This window comes from Xenopus tropicalis, chromosome 7, assembly GCF_000004195.4.
Source record: "Xenopus tropicalis strain Nigerian chromosome 7, UCB_Xtro_10.0, whole genome shotgun sequence".
NCBI classification, from domain to species: domain Eukaryota; kingdom Metazoa; phylum Chordata; class Amphibia; order Anura; family Pipidae; genus Xenopus; species Xenopus tropicalis.
In genome coordinates, this window is record NC_030683.2 from 57,882,547 (window position 1) to 57,902,198 (window position 19,652).

At 39.1% G+C, this 19,652-nt stretch overlaps 1 protein-coding gene across 1 annotated transcript in view; it reads left to right on the plus strand.

Moving 5' to 3' along the window:
• Nucleotides 1-19,652, plus strand: part of kdm2a (lysine (K)-specific demethylase 2A) — a 145,047-nt gene that overhangs the window by 47,257 nt on the left and 78,138 nt on the right. The window contains 2 exon segments of the mRNA NM_001011176.1: nucleotides 2,583-2,709; nucleotides 16,644-17,107. Of these exon segments, the coding sequence (NP_001011176.1) occupies nucleotides 2,583-2,709; nucleotides 16,644-17,107 (591 nt within the window).

Below are 19,652 nucleotides of genomic sequence, written 5' to 3' on the forward strand. Positions count from 1 at the left end.
ACTCCCAACGCTTTATTGTTAAAAACACATAGAAAAATAGGCAACGTTTCAGAGCTTCACGGTCCTTTTTCAAGCCATATGTAATACAATGTATAACCACACTTTTTAAAGGCCTTGCTTCACCCCCCCCCCTCCCTTCCACCCCTTAGATGGATACCCAATATTAACCCTTTGCACATGAGATTTTTAACAAACAAAACACATAATCCCCAATTTCTTTTGTATATAAACATTCTTAAATTCCCTTCCACAATACCAGAATCACTTTATATGAATCCAGTCAGATTGTATTCACGATTCATAGCCTTAGGCTCAAGCATTTGTAAAGTGTATATCCAGAATTTTTCCATTTTTGTAATACAGAAGCCTAATATCGCTCATGTATTACAAGGGATACTTTACACCCTACTGTAAATTATAAGGATATTATATGTCACTGAGCGTTTCTGTGACCATATAAAGGTATAAGGCTGCAGGCCTTATACAGGGAACTTCAAATATCACTTGTGTTTCATATAATACATATTGACTTTATAACAGAGCATTCTGTCACAGTGACACATATCCTATCTGACCCCCCCCCCCCCTCATTGTAAGCAGCAGTCCTGCCCTGATTTATGGCTGAGATTCTAGCTATCTGTATAACGGAGCATTCTGTCACAGTGGCATAGATCCTGTTTTATTTCCCCCCATTGTAAGCAGCAGTCCTGCCCTGCTAGTTATATGTATAACAGAGCATTTTGTTACAGGTACTATCTGATGCTCTTTGCCAGCAGCATCCCTATCTGTATAAGGGCTGATACTGATGAGTGTTTCTTCCTGTGTTCCGCTGCATTGCATTCTCCTGCGTTCCACCGCGGGGAAACGCAGGAAGAAATGCATCCTATTCTCCCTAATGCACCTGCAAGTTGAACGCATCCCACCTGCGTTCAGCGCTTACATGCTCCTGTGTGTGTGCAGGTGGAACACAACATGTGTCCCACCTGCATTTGGTGCTTACATGTGCCTGTGTGAGTACAGGTGCATTAGGGAGGATAGAGGGTGCATTTCTTCCTACCTTTCCCTGCAGCGGAATGCAGGAAGAAACACTTATCAGTACAAGCCCTGTCAGAGCAATCTGTCACAGTAGCACAAATACTATTTTTGTTACTTAGTTTATTTAGGCAATATGGAGATAAAATTTGTTAAATTAAGTTTAACATAAAGATTTCAGTTATTTTAAAATTAGTCAAATCATAACAATAATAAAAAAAAATTGGACACAACATATAACTTTTTTTTATTTTTGGAAAAAGTATAAAAAATACACATTCATTTTTAAAACAAAAGATTAATGACAACTGATTTTATGATTTCATTACAATTCAAATAATTCATAAATAATGCAATTCATAATTTAAACTAGTATATATGTATATATATGTGTGTGTGTATATATATATATATATATATATATATATATATATATATATATATATATATATATATATATATATATATATATATATATATATATATATATATATATATAGGCAATTAATCATTAAAATGCTATACCTGACAAGCAATAGGCTGGTCTAAGTTTTGGCACCTTATTTACACTCTTTTATAGAGTACAGTGTGGGTGGGAGGGTTAAATAGGTCTCTGAAATATTAACACTATAGGGAATAGTTACTAAATCCAAAGATAGAGAACATTATTACTGGTAGACAGTTCTCCTTTAACTAAGGCATATACAGAAATAGAGGAATTCAGGAGTCCCCCCGTTACATTTTCACCGGTAGGATGGCATTTCGGGGAGATTAGTCGCCCGCGAACAGGGAGATTTGTCGCGGGCGACTAATCTCCCCGTGTGCCAGAGCCAGTTTGATTTCACAGATATGTGATTGACTTGCAGTTACATTGTGTTGTTTAAGTGTTCCCTTTATTTTTTTTGAGCAGTGTACTTTGCCCTTGAAATGTAGAATTTTTAATAAATATTGCATTGCTTTTTTTTCCTGATGTTCCAGCCATATATGGGATGACTGTTGCTATGCCTGCTGTGCCCTTTCCCTTTTGATTGTTGGTCGGTCTTTTTGCTTGAATTACTCAAGGCCAATTCTAGCTACAAGTCTTTAGAGCTCCTTTCAAATCCTTGTATTTCCTCTCTTTAGCCTCTGCGTTGGTTGCCACAGTTTTAGCCCGATGGTGTGAGTGTGGTTCTTATAACACCCAGTTTATGTTCCAGAGGGTGGTGGGGATCAAACTGCATATGCTGATCAATATGAGTGGGTTTTGCTGGAGGCCAGTTGAATCCTCCCATGTTCTTGTGAATGTCTATTTTTGTTCCTGCTTTTCAGTATGTTTTAAAAAGTGATTTTCTGAAACATCTTATCATTCTATAACATTTACCACACCACAAAATAGATAATGGCTATCCTTGGGGTACTGCCGACCAGACCAGGTTTTATAATATGCAGCTTCTACTTTAACATTCAACAATTCTGGTGTGGTGTCTATATTTATATCCGGTTATATCCTGTCAAATGTTTGCAACATTATACAACAAGTACATGCATTCATTTCTTTATTTTATTTTTAGGTACCTACAAAGTTCCGATATCCATTTTATTATGAAATGTGTTGGTATGTGCTTGAACGATATGTCTACTGCATGATGCGACGCTCTCATCTCACAAAGGAGTTCCAAAGGGAGTCTCTGAGCATTGGTAAATGCTTATCTTCCATTTTGTCTCATGCTTTGTATTATCTACCTTTTTACATTTTGGTAACATTTGTCTTTCTATATGAAACGGAGGAGTGAATTTCACTAACTTAAGGGCTTGTTTAGTCAAGTGTTTCCTTTTATGGTGACTCAGAACGCATCCCATTCTTTATGTGCCTATACTGACACAAGCGCATGTAAGCACAACAATTTGCATTCCACCTGGCACTTATGTGCCCGTACGGACACAGGGACATCTAAGAAAGAATGGGATGCATTTCTTCCTGTGCAAGAGAATACCACTGCAGGGTAGTGCAGGAGGAAATGCTTGTCTGTACGAGCCCTCAATTGCTGATTCCGTTAAATCTCAATGACTTGCTGCTGGGTGACCTGGCTATGTAGATCAGGTTACCTGTAGCCCTACAATTGACTCTGCTTATATCATTGGTTAATAGCCATTTTCCCTTTTATGTGCAGCCATATAGGGAAACTGTCTTTATTTGCTGACCCATGCCTATCTCTGGGCAAACATCTCTGTTGAAGTGACGCACTAAACTCAACCTCTCTTCCTTCCCAAATATAACCGGGGTTTACAAGCTCTTAGAGATAATCACAATTTATTCTTTAATTTTTACAATATGTATGTCCCCATAATATTTAGAAAGGAAGAGAGGTTAAGTTTAGGGCATCATCTCAGGTATACAATTTGAGAGCCCTGGCAGACAAGGAGATTTGTTGCCCTCTAAATCTGTGCTACCGTGGGTGACAATCCTGCAGAAAATGTCTTTCCTTTTCTGGTCTGGCAGTATTGCTGAAAATTGCCTTTTGCATTAGAGCTTATCAAAATTTTTTTCATTTTTACAATTCGAAGACAGACTAGGTTGATTGCGCAAACCCTTGGCCGGTGCAGTTTTCGGCTAACAGGAGCACCGCCCTGGGGCACCCCCCAGTGATTGTAATTTTCCCTTTTCTTTAGGGCAGTCACACATAATAAGTTACATTTAAATCTGCAAACAACATGTGCTCAAATACCCTTTTCAATGTACATTTCATAAAGAAAGCAGGCTCACACAAGCAGAATTTCCTTTGATAAAAAGTTCTGCTTTGATTGAGCACTGTAATTTTTAAGCTGAGCTCAAAAGAGGAGGTTAGGTGAAAAAAAGGCAGCAGACAGCTAGAGCAGAGTTTCTGTGGGAATCGGCAATGCCATCTCTTTTATTCCCTGCTAGACAGAGGGCATGTTTAGTAATCTGAGCTAATAAGATGTGAGCATGCCCACAAGTCAGCAGCCAAAGTAAATTCCAGAGGGAGAGGGGGCAAGTGGGTTAGAGGAGGAGAAGGAAATCTCTGTGATTAGGGGGATGCTGCAGCCTTACTTATTAACCTTTGAACAACCAGAGTGGCAGGTATTGAAAGATTTCAGAAAGCTGTTCATTAATTAAATGTTTGTGTGTGGGTTTTCATGTCATTATTATGAGTACAGACAAGTAAGTGATAAGATTCTTAATGTGAGAGAGGATTCTTAAATTGCAAGCATTGAGGAGGTTTTAGAGATTTAAAGGACAACAAAAGAAAAAAAACAGTAAAAACAGATAATAGAAAATATATTATTTCAATTTCAGGGTTTACACATGACCAAACACAGTTCTTCAAGCCCTGAACATTGATGTGTAAAGGAGAACTGCATCAACCCCTCCCCCTTCCTTCTCGCATAGTCTGTAACTTTAAAAACTGGCCCTATAGAAAAACGCAACCTAAAAGAGCAGAGCAGCGCAGCATTGTACCTGGGCGCCATCTTCCGTTCAATAGAAAATGTTTTGGGGTCTCACCGCCGACCCAGACCCTGCTTGAGCATGCGCAGTTGAAGCTGATTTCTGGCTAGCGGAAGATGGTGCCCTGGTACGCTGCTGTGCTGCTCTGCTCTTTTAGGTTGTTTTTTTTTTCTATACAGCCAGTTTATAAAGTTATAGACTATGCGAGAAGGATTGGGAGGGGGGTTTGATGCAGGCGAGTTAAGGGGGCTTTTATACCTGGGGGGTGGTGTAGTTCTCCTTTAAGGTTTCCTCAATGTAGCAATGACATCTGGATCACGTGACTGCCCGTACATCATCATTGACCTGACCTCTCCTGCCCCAGCTGTCTTAACTGCACCAAGTATGGCGCCTGGTTACCATAATAATGCTAAAGTTACCAGCTTTTTGTGTTCAGATTGTAGGAGCGTTTGGGAGACAGAGTACTAAAAAGAACAAAGCATTCTGTCTGTCTGAGGTCTGTTTTGTTTAAAAATTTATATTATGCACTTTAAAACTACATGGTTCATAGTAATGAGAAAGAGCATGCTCATTCATTTGCAGATGGAGGGGGAAGTGATGTGTAGCAAGAGAATATGGTGGCCGATAACTCCAGATTAAAAAGAATAAAACAAAACAGCAATGCCATGAAAACAAAGCAGAATATTGATTTTTAAATCTAGTGTTCAAGAGGCCAACAATGTTGTTATATTTTGTTTGTTTAGGTTTCATTCTTCTTTAACCCTTTAAGTGCCAGCAGAATTTCAAATTTCACTTCCCCTCTGTGCCAGACGTTTTGTAAACATTCTGTGCTCTCTCATTTTATTGGCATTTACTGGGGGAAGAGTTAAGTTTAGGTAGGCAAACTATATAATGTTTTTTTTCAGGAGAACCTAAGCTTTCCAAATCTGCCAGTTTTGTTTTTTTTTTGTTTATTTCCACTTCTGGAACAAGAGCTCGAAATACACACAAAAAAAAAGAAAAATTTCTATTTTTCATGATATAGGCATTTATACCAGAAACTAATACACAAAAAGTATTGTGCAGTGCGGTTAGCGAATACACTATCCGCAATGGCAATAAAACCTTTTTTTCATGCAAGAAAAAAAAGATGCAGGTAGGTGATTTTTATCACCTACCTGGGAAAAGCAGTCACACAGATATTTCTGGGATTGGGAGGAGGGGCCCAGGAACCGGAGCTGTTACTTCTTCCTGCGATCGGTGAGTGTGCAGAGGGAGGGGGAGCAGGAAATGTCAGGCACATAGAAACAACGTACCTGACTTTTGCTATGGGGCCCCTGGGCAATCGAGCCCCAGGGGCTACTCTTTCCCCACCTCTGCTCCTTGTATAGGGGCTGGGGAATGAGCGAGGAGCGAAGGAGCGGCTTTAAAAGCCGTTTCTCCGCTCCCAAATCTGGAAGTGCAGCACTTGAAGGGTTAATTAAAACCGCAAACTTTAGCAGAAAACATATGATATGGAGACAATTATACCTATGAAAAGCCAAAAGCAGGACTATAACAAAAATGATTGGGTGTAACATCTGTATTTTTTTTTTTTTGCCTTATCTTAAAGAGCTAACTCACAAAAATAATATAATATGAAGGTCACTAGAGAAATTAGCTCTTCCAAATATTTGCTCCCCTGATCTATGCTTATTAGGAGTAACTGTATCCCTACAGCTCCGGTCTTACTCCAGGATGTGCTATTTACAATTGTTATATTATGCTAAAAAAAACAATCCTAATGCAATGGATTAGGGTCCCATTAGGATTCCTTTATCCCTCCCCCCACCCCTACAATTTTGGAAAAAATTCACTTCCACATCATAAACTTGCCTATCTCGCGTGAGGTTTCCCCATAAAAAAATAATGCTATATAGGACACTTCTCCTATCATTTCTTTCTGTAATTGCTTATATATTTGTTAGAAAAATTAAAAATCTATGTAAAAAAAAAAAAGATAAAGTATAAATATAATCAATAAAAAACAATTTCCCATTTTTTAAATAATCAAATTACTTTTTGCCATTCTCTCTCAGCAATCTGTCTTTCTCCATGCAGTAGTCAGATTTTGATTGACATGTCTAATGCATTATTATGAGGGGGCTTTTTTTTGCCTAGACCAGTGCTGTCCAACTGGCGGCCCCCTGGCCCCCCACCTGTCTGGCTGCCGTGACTGCTTACCTTACCTGTAAGCTTTAAATGGTATCAGTACTGAGATTAACTGGCCCCCTGAAATGTTTACACCTCAGATTCAGGCTGTAAAGCCCTGTATTGTTTAAACATGTTGTCCCCTGTACTGTTCACACCTTTTAATCCCTGCGTTGTTTACCCCCTGCATTGTTCACACCTCAGACTGTAAGAATTCACGTTGTTCACCTGTTCGCACCTCAAACCTGTAGACGCAGTGCCAGCATTGTGTCACTGTATGTACTGCCTGCGCTATGCTGCCTGTATGTATGGCACACACAGGCATGGTAGGGCAAGCAGAGTATGACACACACAGGCAGCATAGGGCAGGCAGAGTATGGCACAACACATGTGGGGTAGGGAAGGCACAATATGACACACACATGTGGAGTAGGGCAGGCATTGTATGGTACACACAGGCAGCATAGGGCAGGCAGAAAACAGAACACATAGGCAGGGTAGGGCATGGAGAGTATTGCACACAGGCAGTAATCTGCCTACCCTGCCTGTGTGTGCCATACTCTGCCTGCCCTATGTTGCCTGTGTGCCATACTCTGCCCTATGTGCCATACTCTTTCTGCCTTATGCTGCCTGTGGGAGGTGAACCTGGCAGGGCTTTGTTCTGGAAGTTTGTTAGCATTTGGAAATGGTCATTATAAGGTCCCTAAGGTGTGTAATTATATGCTGGGGGGTGCTGTGCTATCCACAGGGGAGGAGGAGACATGTGGATTTAATATGACAATATAATTTACATATAAATAACTGGTGATATCCCTACAGTGAGCACCAAACATTTGAGTTTTTTTTGCACTTCCACCATTAATGTGGGTATGGTCTTAAAAGCTCTTGTGATAGCATGGGTGTGGTTAATTAAAAAAGGGGAGTGGTCAAAACTAGCTGCCATTATCAACCCTCCACAATGTAGGCCAGAAAAAAATCAATCCCTCTGTACCACAGAAGTTGGACAGCACTGCCCTAGACAATGTATTAGAACTAACTGTTTCAGAATTACAGACTCAGACACAAATTCTCCCTTTAGAGAGACAGAATCTTTGTTGCTGTCTATTATTTTTAAACAGTTGGGTCCAGTATATACTTGAGGGAGCTTCATTTGCATATAAGAAATATTTGAGATAACTGTCAATTAAAATCTAAATCTCACATTGGAGAGACATTGAGGTGGCTAGTGAAAGTAATTTGATTATTTAAAAAAGGGGTGAATTCTTAATTGATCATATATATTTGTATTTGTTATACATATATTGCTTAAACTTTTATCCAGCAATCTACAGAGATTATATACCACATATAAAGGTTTTTCATTTTCATAAGATAGTCATATTAAAGTGATACTGACACAAAATATGAATGTACATAAAAAGTTACCTGTAGGTCATGTTGAGCATTCCTCACCTATAGGGCTGCTTTTGTAAGTAATTGTTACTTGCAGTTCCCAAACCTGACTGTTTTGCCAACCTGACTGTTCCTCCTCAACCTGTCAGTTATAGCTTTTAATGTTAATGGACTCCTGCTGCACAAATATGGCAGCCCCCTCATAGAGGAACAGGGGGGGATCAGATAGGTAATGTAAAAGCATCAGGCAAATAATTTCATGCCAAAATTAGAAAGCTCATGCAACAACAATATTATGATATAGTTAAAAAAAAGTTTAATTTCACGTGTCAGTATCTCTTTAAATTTACATTTTTGCAAATTCCTCTTTAAAGGACAAGGAAAGGTAAAAACTAAGTAAGCTTTATCAAAAAGGTCTATGTAAATACAGCCATAAGCACTTACATGCTGCACTGAGTCCTCTATCAAAAGAAACACAGGATTTCTTGTCTTTTTTTTTTTTTTTTGTAAACATGTCAGAAACAGCCTTAATTCCCTGGGCCAGAGTCTGTGCAGTTCTGTCCTCCCTCCCCTCTCCTGCTCCCCCCTCCCACCAGAATGTTAAGAACTCCCTCAGGAATGTGTGATCTCAGCTATAACACTGCAGGCAGGAAGCAACTTAAAATGGCAGCTGCTTTCTTAAGCAAAATCTATTGGCAGTAAAATGCTGCAATGACTTTCCTTCTCCTTTTAAATTTTTTCTGAAAATTCATAAAAACTGCTTACTTTTAGTTTTTCAGTTTGACAGTCTTAAAGATGTTTCAATTACTGTAATGTATAGGCATAGGATTTGTATTGCGGAATGCTTGGGGGGACCTGGGGTTTTCAAAAAGACTTGCATCGATTCGAATAATGACTGCGGCAAAAGTTGCAAAACCTCAGAATGAAAAAAGATGTGATTCCCTCCCTTGGGGTGTTTTTTTAACCCTTTAACCCTTTAAGTGCCAGCCGAATTCGTCATTTCAGTTCCCCCCAGTGCCAGACGTTTTGTGAACATTCTGTGCTCTCTCAATGTAGGGGCTTTTACTGGGGGCAGGGTTAAGTTTAGGTAGGCAAACTATATATTGTTTTTTTCAGGAGAACCTGAGCTTTTTGTGTATTTCCACTTCTGGAACAAGATTTAGAGCTTGAAATACAAAAAAAAAAAAGAAAAAATGCTATTTTTCATGATATAAGGATTTATACCAGAAACACATTTTATTTTATGGAAAAAAATTCAACTGATTTGGAAAGCCTCATGTCACCCGAACGTGCCAATACCTGATATGTATAGTTTTATTGAGATTTCTGACTTCTATAGATCAAAAACTACCAGCAGTAAATTACTAAATTTTCAAAGCATTACAGCAGAATATGGTATACTTTACATTCCAAAGCCAAAAATCCTGGAACATTAGGTTTACCCCAGGAAACCATACATTTTTGAAAACTACACATTCTGACGAATCCGAAATGGGTAACTATGTCTTCAAACTCCAAAGTACCAAACAGCAATGCTTTACTGAATTTAGCATTTTCTATAAAAAATTATGAAAATTCTAAAAAATCACCTCAAATCTTCCACTTTCAAGCACCTTATCTCCCACATAACATTAGGTACGAAGAAAACACACCCTAAATATGAAAGCCAGGGGTCCACTGAACAGTTTGATGCCCATTGTGCATAGGATCACCAATGTATCTGGAATTTAGAAACCCCAAAAGGAAGTTAATACATACAAATTGCCCAGGAGATCTCTTTTGCTACTGAAAATTCAACACATTTACTGCATTTTCTGTGGGGTAAAAACACAAAAAAATACATTGACCCCCCAAAACCATATGTTTTTGGAAAGTACACATTCGGGCGAATTCAAAATTGGTACCCATGTCTTTCTACTCCAAACTACAGAGTCGCAGTGCTTTCCCAAAATTGCTAGTTTTGGTGAAATACCTGAAAATCACATCAAATCTTCCACTTTCAAGCACCTTATCTCCCACATAACATTAGGTACCAAGAAAACACACCCTAAATATGAAAGCCAAGGGTCCGCTGAACAGTTTGATGCCCATTGTGCATAGGATCAGCACTGTATCTGGCATTTAGAGACCCCATAAGGACGTCAGTGCATAGAGATTGCCCCAGAGGTCTCTTTAGCTACTGAAAATTCAACACGTTTACTGCATTTTCGGTGGGGTAAAAACACAAAAAAATACATTGACCCCGAAAACCATATATTTTTGGAAAGTACACATTCGGGCGAATTCAAAATTGGTACCCATGTCTTTCTACTCCAAACTAGAGAGTCACAGTGCTTTCCCAAAATTGCTAGTTTTGGTGAAATACCTGAAAATCACATCAAATCTTCCACTTTCAAGCACCATATCTCCCACATAACATTAGGTACCAAGAAAACACACCCTAAATATGAAAGCCAAGGGTCCGCTGAACAGTTTGATGCCCATTGTGCATAGGATCAGCACTGTATCTGGCATTTAGAGACCCCATAAGGAAGTTAGTGCATAGAGATTGCCCCAGAGGTCTCTTTAGCTACTGAAAATTCAACACGTTTACTGCATTTTCGGTGGGGTAAAAACACAAAAATATACATTGACCCCCCAAAACCATATATTTTTGGAAAGTACACATTCGGGCGAATTCAAAATTGGTACCCATGTCTTTCTACTCCAAACTACAGAGTCACAGTGCTTTCCCAAAATTGCTAGTTTTGGTGAAATACCTGAAAATCACATCAAATCTTCCACTTTCAAGCACCTTATCTCCCACATAACATTAGGTACAAAGAAAACACACCCTAAATATGAAAGCCAAGGGTCCACTGAACAGTTTGATGCCCATTGTGCATAGGATCACTGATGTATCTGGAATTTAGAGACCCCAAAAGGAAGTTAGTGCATACAAAGTGTATATACTGCAATATAAGCTACCAGCATGTGCATTATGCGGCATAAGACCCCCTAACAGTAAGGAGACCCTAGAAAACTATACATTTTCCAAAAGTACGCAATCTGACAAAACAAAAATGGGTAAATACATCTTTCTACTGCAAACTACCAAACTACAAAGCTATGCTAAACAGAACGTTTTTTTTTACATTTCTGAAAATCCTCACAAAGCTTGCATTTTACCCCATTATGTACCCCCACATTTTGTACCGTATCAACATAAAACATTCTAAATATGAACACCAGGGGTCTACTGAACAGTTTGATGCCCTATATGCATAGATATACCAAACTATGTGGGGTACAGGGGCACCCAAGTAAAAATAGTGCATATGAATTTTCACATAAGACGCTCCAGCTCATGCAGTTTTTGCACCCAGTATGTGTATTATGTGCCATACGACCCCCTAACAGTTAGGAGACCATAGAAAACCATACATTTTCCGAAAGTACACATTCTGACAAAACAAAAATGGGCAAATACAACTTTCTACTGCAAACTACCAAACTACAAAGCTATGCTAAACAGAACGGTTTTTATGGCATTTCTGAAAATTGTCACAAAGCTTGCATGTTACCTCATTATGTACCCCCACATTTTGTAACATATCAACATAAAACTTTCTAAATATGAACGCCAGGGGCCTACTGAACAGTTTGATGCCCTATATGCATATATTGGCCAAACTGCGTGCCGTACAGGGGCACCCAAATAAAAATAGTGCATATGAATTTTCACATAAGACGCTCCAGCTCATGCAATTTTTGCACCCGGTATGTGTATTATGTGGCATAAGACCCCCTAACAGTACCGAGACCATAGAAAACCATACATTTTCCGAAAGTACACATTCTGACAAAACAAAAATGGGCAAATACAACTTTCTACTGCAAACTACCAAACTACAAAGCTATGCTAAACAGAACGGTTTTTATGGCATTTCTGAAAATTGTCACAAAGCTTGCATGTTACCTCATTATGTACCCCCACATTTTGTAATGTATCAACATAAAACTTTCTAAATATGAACGCCAGGGGCCTACTGAACAGTTTGATGCCCTATATGCATATATTGGCCAAACTGCGTGCCGTACAGGGGCACCCAAATAAAAATAGTACATATGAATTTTCACATAAGACGCTCCAGCTCATGCAATTTTTGCACCTGGTATGTGTATTATGTGGCATAAGACCCCCTAACAGTACCGAGGCCATAGAAAACCATACATTTTCCGAAAGTACACATTCTGACAAAACAAAAATGGGTAAATACAACTTTCTACTGCAAACTACCAAACTACAAAGCTATGCTAAACAGAACGGTTTTTATGACATTTCTGAAAATCGTCACAAAGCTTGCATTTTACCCCATTATGTACCCCCACATTTTGTAATGTATCAACATAAAAACTTTCTAAATATGAACGCCAGGGGCCTACTGAACAGTTTGATGCCCTATATGCATATATTGGCCAAACTGCATGCCGTACAGGGGCACCCAAATAAAAATAGTGCATAGGAATTTTCACATAAGACGCTCCAGCTCATGCAATTTTTGCACCCGGTATGTGTATTATGTGGCATAAGACCCCCTAACAGTATGAAGACCCTAGAAAACCATATATTTTCCGAAAGTACACATTCTGACAAAACAAAAATGGGCAAATACAACTTTCTACTGCAAACTACCAAACTACAAAGCTATGCTAAACAGAACGGTTTATGTGACATTTCTGAAAATCGTCACAAAGCTTGAATGTTGCCCCATTATGTACCCCCACATTTAGTAACGTACCAACATAAAACACTTTAAGTATGAACGCCAGGGGTCTACTGAACAGTTTGATGCCCAATATGCATAGATTTACCAAACTAAGTGGGGTACACAGGATGCCAAATTGAAATACAGCAGACAAAATATCCATGTGCAAAGACAAGTAATAAAGAACAATATGAAAAGCAACAAAATTGATAAAAATAAAGAAAAAATCACTAAAATCATTTTTTTTTTTTGCCTAATAATATCTGCGGTCAGAATAACAGTTTGAGTATTCTGGCTTGGGCAAATAGGTTTTACAGACAAAGGTCAAGCGAACAACAACTATGCATAACTGAAAATGCAATAACATGGCTAAACATGCAATAAAATACCCCAAAATGCACCGAAATCACAGAAAATGTAGTAGAAACACCAAAATAATACACAAAAGGTATTGCGCAGTGCGGTTAGCGAATATACTATCCGCAATGGCAATAAAACATTTTTTTCAGGCAAGAATTAAAACGATGCGATAGAAAAAAAAAATTTTTTTACAAAAATACATAAGTGTGTAAGTGAGTGTGTACACATGGTAAAATGTGTTTTGTGTGCATGTGTGCAAGTAAGTGTGACTATGAATGTGTGTGTGCAAGTAAGTTTGAGTGTGAATGTGTGAAAACCACCCCAAAAATGCATGTTTGTGTGTGTAAGTGTGAGTATAAGTGTGTATTAGTGTAATAAGTGTGTGATTGTGTGTTTTTGTGTGTATGTGGCACTTACCTGGCAGAAGAATCTGGAAAGACACCGCAGAGGCAGCTGCACACAACGATCTGTGTGTAGGCGTGACAGGAAGCAGGGGGGCCAGAGGGGGAAGCTGCAGAAGGCAGAGGCACTGGAAGGGAAAACATCGTGGACTCCAGGTATTTCCCATGGGGCCCCTGGGCGATCGCACCCCAGGGGCCACTCGTTCCCCACCTCTGACTATTGTCTGGAGGCTGGGGAACGAGCGGGGAGCGAAGAAGCGGCTTGAAAAGCCGCTTCTCCGCTCCCAAACCCGGAAGTGCCCCAGGACGTAGAATCTACGTTCTGTGGCACTTTGGTCCTTTAGTACCCAGGACGTAGATTCTACGTCCTGTGGCACTAAAAAGGTTAAGTGCCAGCAGAATTTCACATTTCGGTTTCCCTCAGTGCCAGACGTTTTGTAAACATTCTGTTCTCTCTCAATTTAGGGGCTTTTACAGGGGGAACTACCTAAACCTGAGCTTTCCAAATCTGCCAAAGTTTTTGTGTATTTCCACTTCTGGAAAAAGATTTAGAGCTCGAAATACAAAAAAAAAGAAAAATTCGTATTTTTCATGATATAGTGATTTATACCAGAAATATATTTTATTTTATGGACAAAAATTCAACTGATTTGGAAAGCCTTATATCTCCCGAATGGTGCAATACCTGATATGTATAGCTTTATGGAGATAAAGCTATACATTCTATAGACTTCTATAGATCAAAAACTCCCAGCAGTATATTACCAAATTTTCAAAGCATTACAGCAGAATACGGCATACTTAAGATTCCAAAGACAAAAATCCTGGAACATTACGTTTACCCCAGGAAACCATATATTTTTGAAAAGTACACATTCTGCTGAATCCGAAATGGGTAATTATGTCTTCCAACTCCTAAGTACCAAACAGCAAAGCTTTCCTGAATTTAGCAGTTTCTATAAAAAATTATGAAAATTCAAAAAAAATCACCTCAAAGCTTCCACTTTCAAGTGCCTTATCTCCCACATAGCATTAGGTACCAAGAAAACACATCCTAAATATGAAAGTCAAGGGTTCACTGAACAATTTGATGCCCATTGTGCATAGGATTACCAAAGTATCGCAGATCTCTTTAGCTACTGAAAATTCAAGAAAATAGCTGGATTTTCTGTGGGGTAAAAACACAAAAAAACACATTGACCCCCCAAAACCATATATTTTCGGAAAGTACACATTCGGGTAAATTCAAAATGGGTATCCATGTCTTTCGCAATGCTTTCCCAAAATTGCCGATTTTGATGAGATACCTGAAAATTTCAAGCACCTTACCACCCACATTTCATTAGTTACCAAGAAAACACATCCTAAATATGAAAGCCAAGTGTCCACTGAACAGTTTGATACCCACTGTGCATAGGATCACCGATATATCTGGAATTTAGAGACCCCAAAAGGAAGTGAATACGCTGCAATATAAGCTACCAGCACATGTACTATGTGCCATAAGACCCCCTAACAGTACAGAGACCGTAGAAAACCATATATTTTCTGAAAGTACACATTCTGTCATCCAAAAATGGGTAAATACATCTTTCTACTGCAAACTACCAAACTACAAAGCTATGCTAAACAGAGGTTTTTGACATTTCTGAAAATTGTCACAAGCTTACATTTTACTTCATTATGTACCCCCACATTTTGTAACGTATCAACATAAAACATTCTAAATATGAAAGCCAGGGGTCTACTGAACAGTTTGATGCCCTATATGCATAGATTTACCAAATTATATGGCGTACAGGGGCGCCCAAATAAAGCTCCGGCTCGTGCAATTTTTGCATCCAGTATGTGTATTATGTGCCATAAGACCCCCTAACAGTACACATAGATTTACCAAACTATGTGGTGTACAGAGGAAGCCAAATTGAAATACAGCAGCCAAAATGTCCATGTGCAAGTTACAAAGAACAATGTGAAATGCAATAAAATTGCTACAATCAAAAAAAAATCACTGTTTTTTTTTTCCTAGTGTTATCTGCAGTCAGAATCACAGTTTGGGTATTTTGGTTTGGGCAAATTAGTTTTACAGACAAAGTCAAGCGAACAACAATTATGCATAACTGAAAATGCAATAAAATGGCTAAAAATGCAATAAAATGACTAAAAATGCACCAAAAGAAAATGTAATAAAAACACCAAAATAATACACAAAAGGTTTTGTGTGCAGGTGTGTGTGCTGTGAATGTGTGAAACCCCCAACCCACCCCAACCAAAATGTATGTGTGTGTGTAAGCGTGAGTACAAGTGTGTATTATGTGTGTCTATGTGTGATTTTTAGCACCTACCTGGGACAAGCAGTCACACAGATCCTCTGGAGGTGGGAGGACGGACCCAGGAGCCGAGCTGCAGCTTCTCCCTGCGATCGTGAGTCTTCAGAGGGAGGGGGAAGCAGGAAAAGTCAGGCACTTACGAACAGTGTGCCCCAGGGGCCACTTGTTCCCGCCTCTGCTCGTTGTCTAGGGGCTGGAGAACGAGAGCGGGGAGTGAAGCCGCTCCGCTCCCAAATCCGGAAGTGCAGGAGGACGTAGAATTTACGTCCTGTGGCACTTAGGTACTTTTATACACAGGACGTAGATTCTACGTCCTGTGGCACTTAAAGGGTAAATCAATTCTGTATCTTTTCTTTAAAGTAAGGTATAAATGTCATTTTTATATAGTTGTTATATGTAGTTTTGGTATATAGTGTTTTTCACTTTGATTTGTCTAGATTGGGTAAAAAATATACAAAATTCAAATGAACTCTTATATAGTATAAATAGATAAGTAAACAAGTCAAGTGATATCACCTGTGCAGTGTACCTGCAAGTACTTTCTGCAAGTAGCATTCCTATTTTGTTACTCTTACTTATTTTATTACTTATGGCCCTTAAATAAAAGTTAATAGTAGGGGGGCTTTACAAAGTTGGGGATGCAGTAATTTCTTGATTACTAAAGTACAAATAAGTATTGTGTGCTGTACTCAGCCCTGTAACCATGGGACATCTTTTAGCTTCTTTGTAAGTTTGAAATAATCAACTCATTCTATGTTTCTTGCAGATTTAGAGCTTAACGGACGCCAGAGACCTGACACTCCATCCTCATCATCTTCATCATCCTCATCTGGATTATCGTCTTCCTCTGATAATGATGATTCCTCTGATCAAGATTGGGAGGAAGAGGAAGGTCTGAGAAAGAGGGAAAGAGATAGATGCAGAGTGGAGCGAGAACTTCAGAGGAAAAGGAACAGGGATAGGCAACAAAGAGACCAAGAAAGAGATCGACATGGGCGTACTGAGAGGATAATTATCCATACTCTACCTGCTTCCCTACGTCCTTTAACTCCACCACCTTCTCTTCCGCTGCCAACACCAGATTCACCTCCCAGCACCTCTCCCTTCCTGACATGGTTTGAAGTTGAAGGATTACGCTGTCTTGTGCTGAAACTTGAATCCCTGCCACCACTTAAAAAGTGCCTACCAGATGGTATCCATGACCCAGAAGCTCTTATCTTTGATATCAAGGTAAGTTTTTGCTAGTAAATTTCTGGAATTATTTATTTTTTTTTTTCAATACAAATGTGCTTTAATACAGGTATGGGACCTGTTATCCAGAATGCTGCTAAAATTAATTTAAATATTAAATAAACCCAATAGGCTTATTTTGCCTCCCATAAGGATTAATTATATCTTAGTTGGGATCAAGTACAAGGTACTGTTTAATAATTACAGAGAAAAACAAAATCATTTTTAAAAATTAGAATTATTTGCTTATAATGGAGTCTATGTGAGATGGTCTTTCCGTAATTTGGAACTTTCTGGATAACGGGTTTCCGGATAAGGGATCCCATACCTGTACAGTGCATATTTATTTTCCATTTCAATAACCATTAAAGGACATATCTAGTATAAATAAATTTAAAGCAACTGGACTTGTTTGGTAATCATTGAAGACGTTTCACTAATCATCCAAGCAGCTTCTTCAGTTCAACTGTTGAACTGAAGAAGCTGCTCGGATGAGTAGTGAAACGTCTTCAATGATTACCAAACAAGTCCAGTTGCTTTAAATTTATTTATACTAGATATACCATGACCTGGATGAATGAAAATCTTCATAGACATTAAAGGACATGTAAACCCCCAACAAAAAATGTAATCAATGAACAACCTCTTTAAAATCTTTAAAGGATAAGGAAAGGCTAAGTCACTTGGGGGTGCCAAAATGTTAGGCACCCCCAAGTGACTTTAATCGCTTACCTTGTACCCCGGGCTGGTGCCCCTGTTAGGAGAAAACAGCACCAGCCCGGGGTAGCTGTAGCGGAGCGCTTCCTCCTTCCGGCTTCGTTTTGCAAGGACTACACGATAGGCGCATGCACAGTAGAGTGAAAAGCCGACTTCTCTGTTAAAGTTCGGCTTTTCACTCTACTGTGCATGTGCGCGTGAGTGAAGACTGAAGGATGAAGCGCTGCAGCTACCCCGGGCTGGTGCTGTTCTCTCCGAACAGGGACACCAGCCCGGGGTAAAAGGTAGGTGATTTAAGTCACTTGGGGGTGCCTAACATTTTGGCACCTCCAAGTGACTTTGCCTTTCTTTCTCCTTTAAATACCTGCCACTCTGGTTGTTAAAAGTTTACTAGGCTACTGCATCACTTTCTTCTGCTCCTCTAACTCACTCGCCCCCCTCCCCAAGGAATTTATTTTGGCTGTTGTCTAGTGAGCATCCTCAGTCCTTCCCAACTCCTTTTACCTAAAATGCCCTCCAGCCTAGCAGCCAATAAAGGATTGCATTGCTGGTTTCCACAGAAATGCTAATCTAGCTCTGCACACTGCTGAAGAAACGTGTTTTTAATCCTAACTGTCTCTCCTAAAAAGAGTTTAATGAATACAGTGCTCAACCCACAGTGTGAGCCCACATTCTACATTGCATAAACTTAACAACACATGTGCTATTTTTATATGTTAAGGTCTCTGATGATGTGATGAGGGAAAATGGCCACTGAGTGAAGCCTGCTATATGTTTTAGGAAAATGTGATGTGTTTGTGAACAGAGGTGATACATGCAGTTCAAATGATGAGGAAAATATAGGGTTTACATGTCCTTTACATTAGGAGATAAGAAACCATAAAAAACAAAGAATGGCAGAGGCAAGGGAGGACACGGGAGATACATCTTAAGGGATTATATGAGAACCTGTAACTGTTGTTACAGATTCAAGTCTAATCATGTCAATCCAGGGTTTAGGCCTGGACTGGAATTCAAAACCAATATAATATGGCTGAGGCACACACTTATAGGGATTACAACCTGGGTGCAAATCAGATAAACAATGTAAGTATGTAAAAAATGCTGATGCACACCAGGAAAATTTCATCAAAAAAGATACTTATTTTATTTAGATCGACATTTCGGTCCTCACCCGGGACCTTTATCAAGATATAAAATGAGCAAACAGCGTTTATAAAGACTCGCCCACCAATTAACCACCACCAAACCACACCCCTCTCTGGAGCGGCTGTGTTAACCCTTAAAAAAGATCTACATTCCAGCAGATATCAAACCAATCACAATTCCAGGTAATCTGTAAAATAAAGTGCATAATGCATGATATTCTATAAAGTGCAACATAAGATAAAGTGCAATACATGTATGTATATCTTTATTTTTAAAGCGCTACTTATGTAGCATACATACATCACATACATCATAGTGTATGAAAATGTATAAAACTTGAATTCCAAATGGACGGTGCAATGTAAGTTAAAATGCAGTCCATTGTGGTGCATACAAATATAAGGACTTAAATGCCAAATACAAATACACAATATCAACACATAATAATAATAGCATTACAGAAATGGCACTTGCAATAATAGAACCGGAGCTTGAAATGTACTAGGTGGAACCCAGACATTACCTGGTATTTAAATAAGAGGCAAAGGAACAATACTCACTCGTCGGTCGCACGAAACATCGTCAGATCCGCCACACACCATTCAGGGCTGAATCGGCAGGTAAGGAGGTAGAAACAATAGGATTTCTACCTCCTTCTGCCGATTCAGCTCTGAAGGGA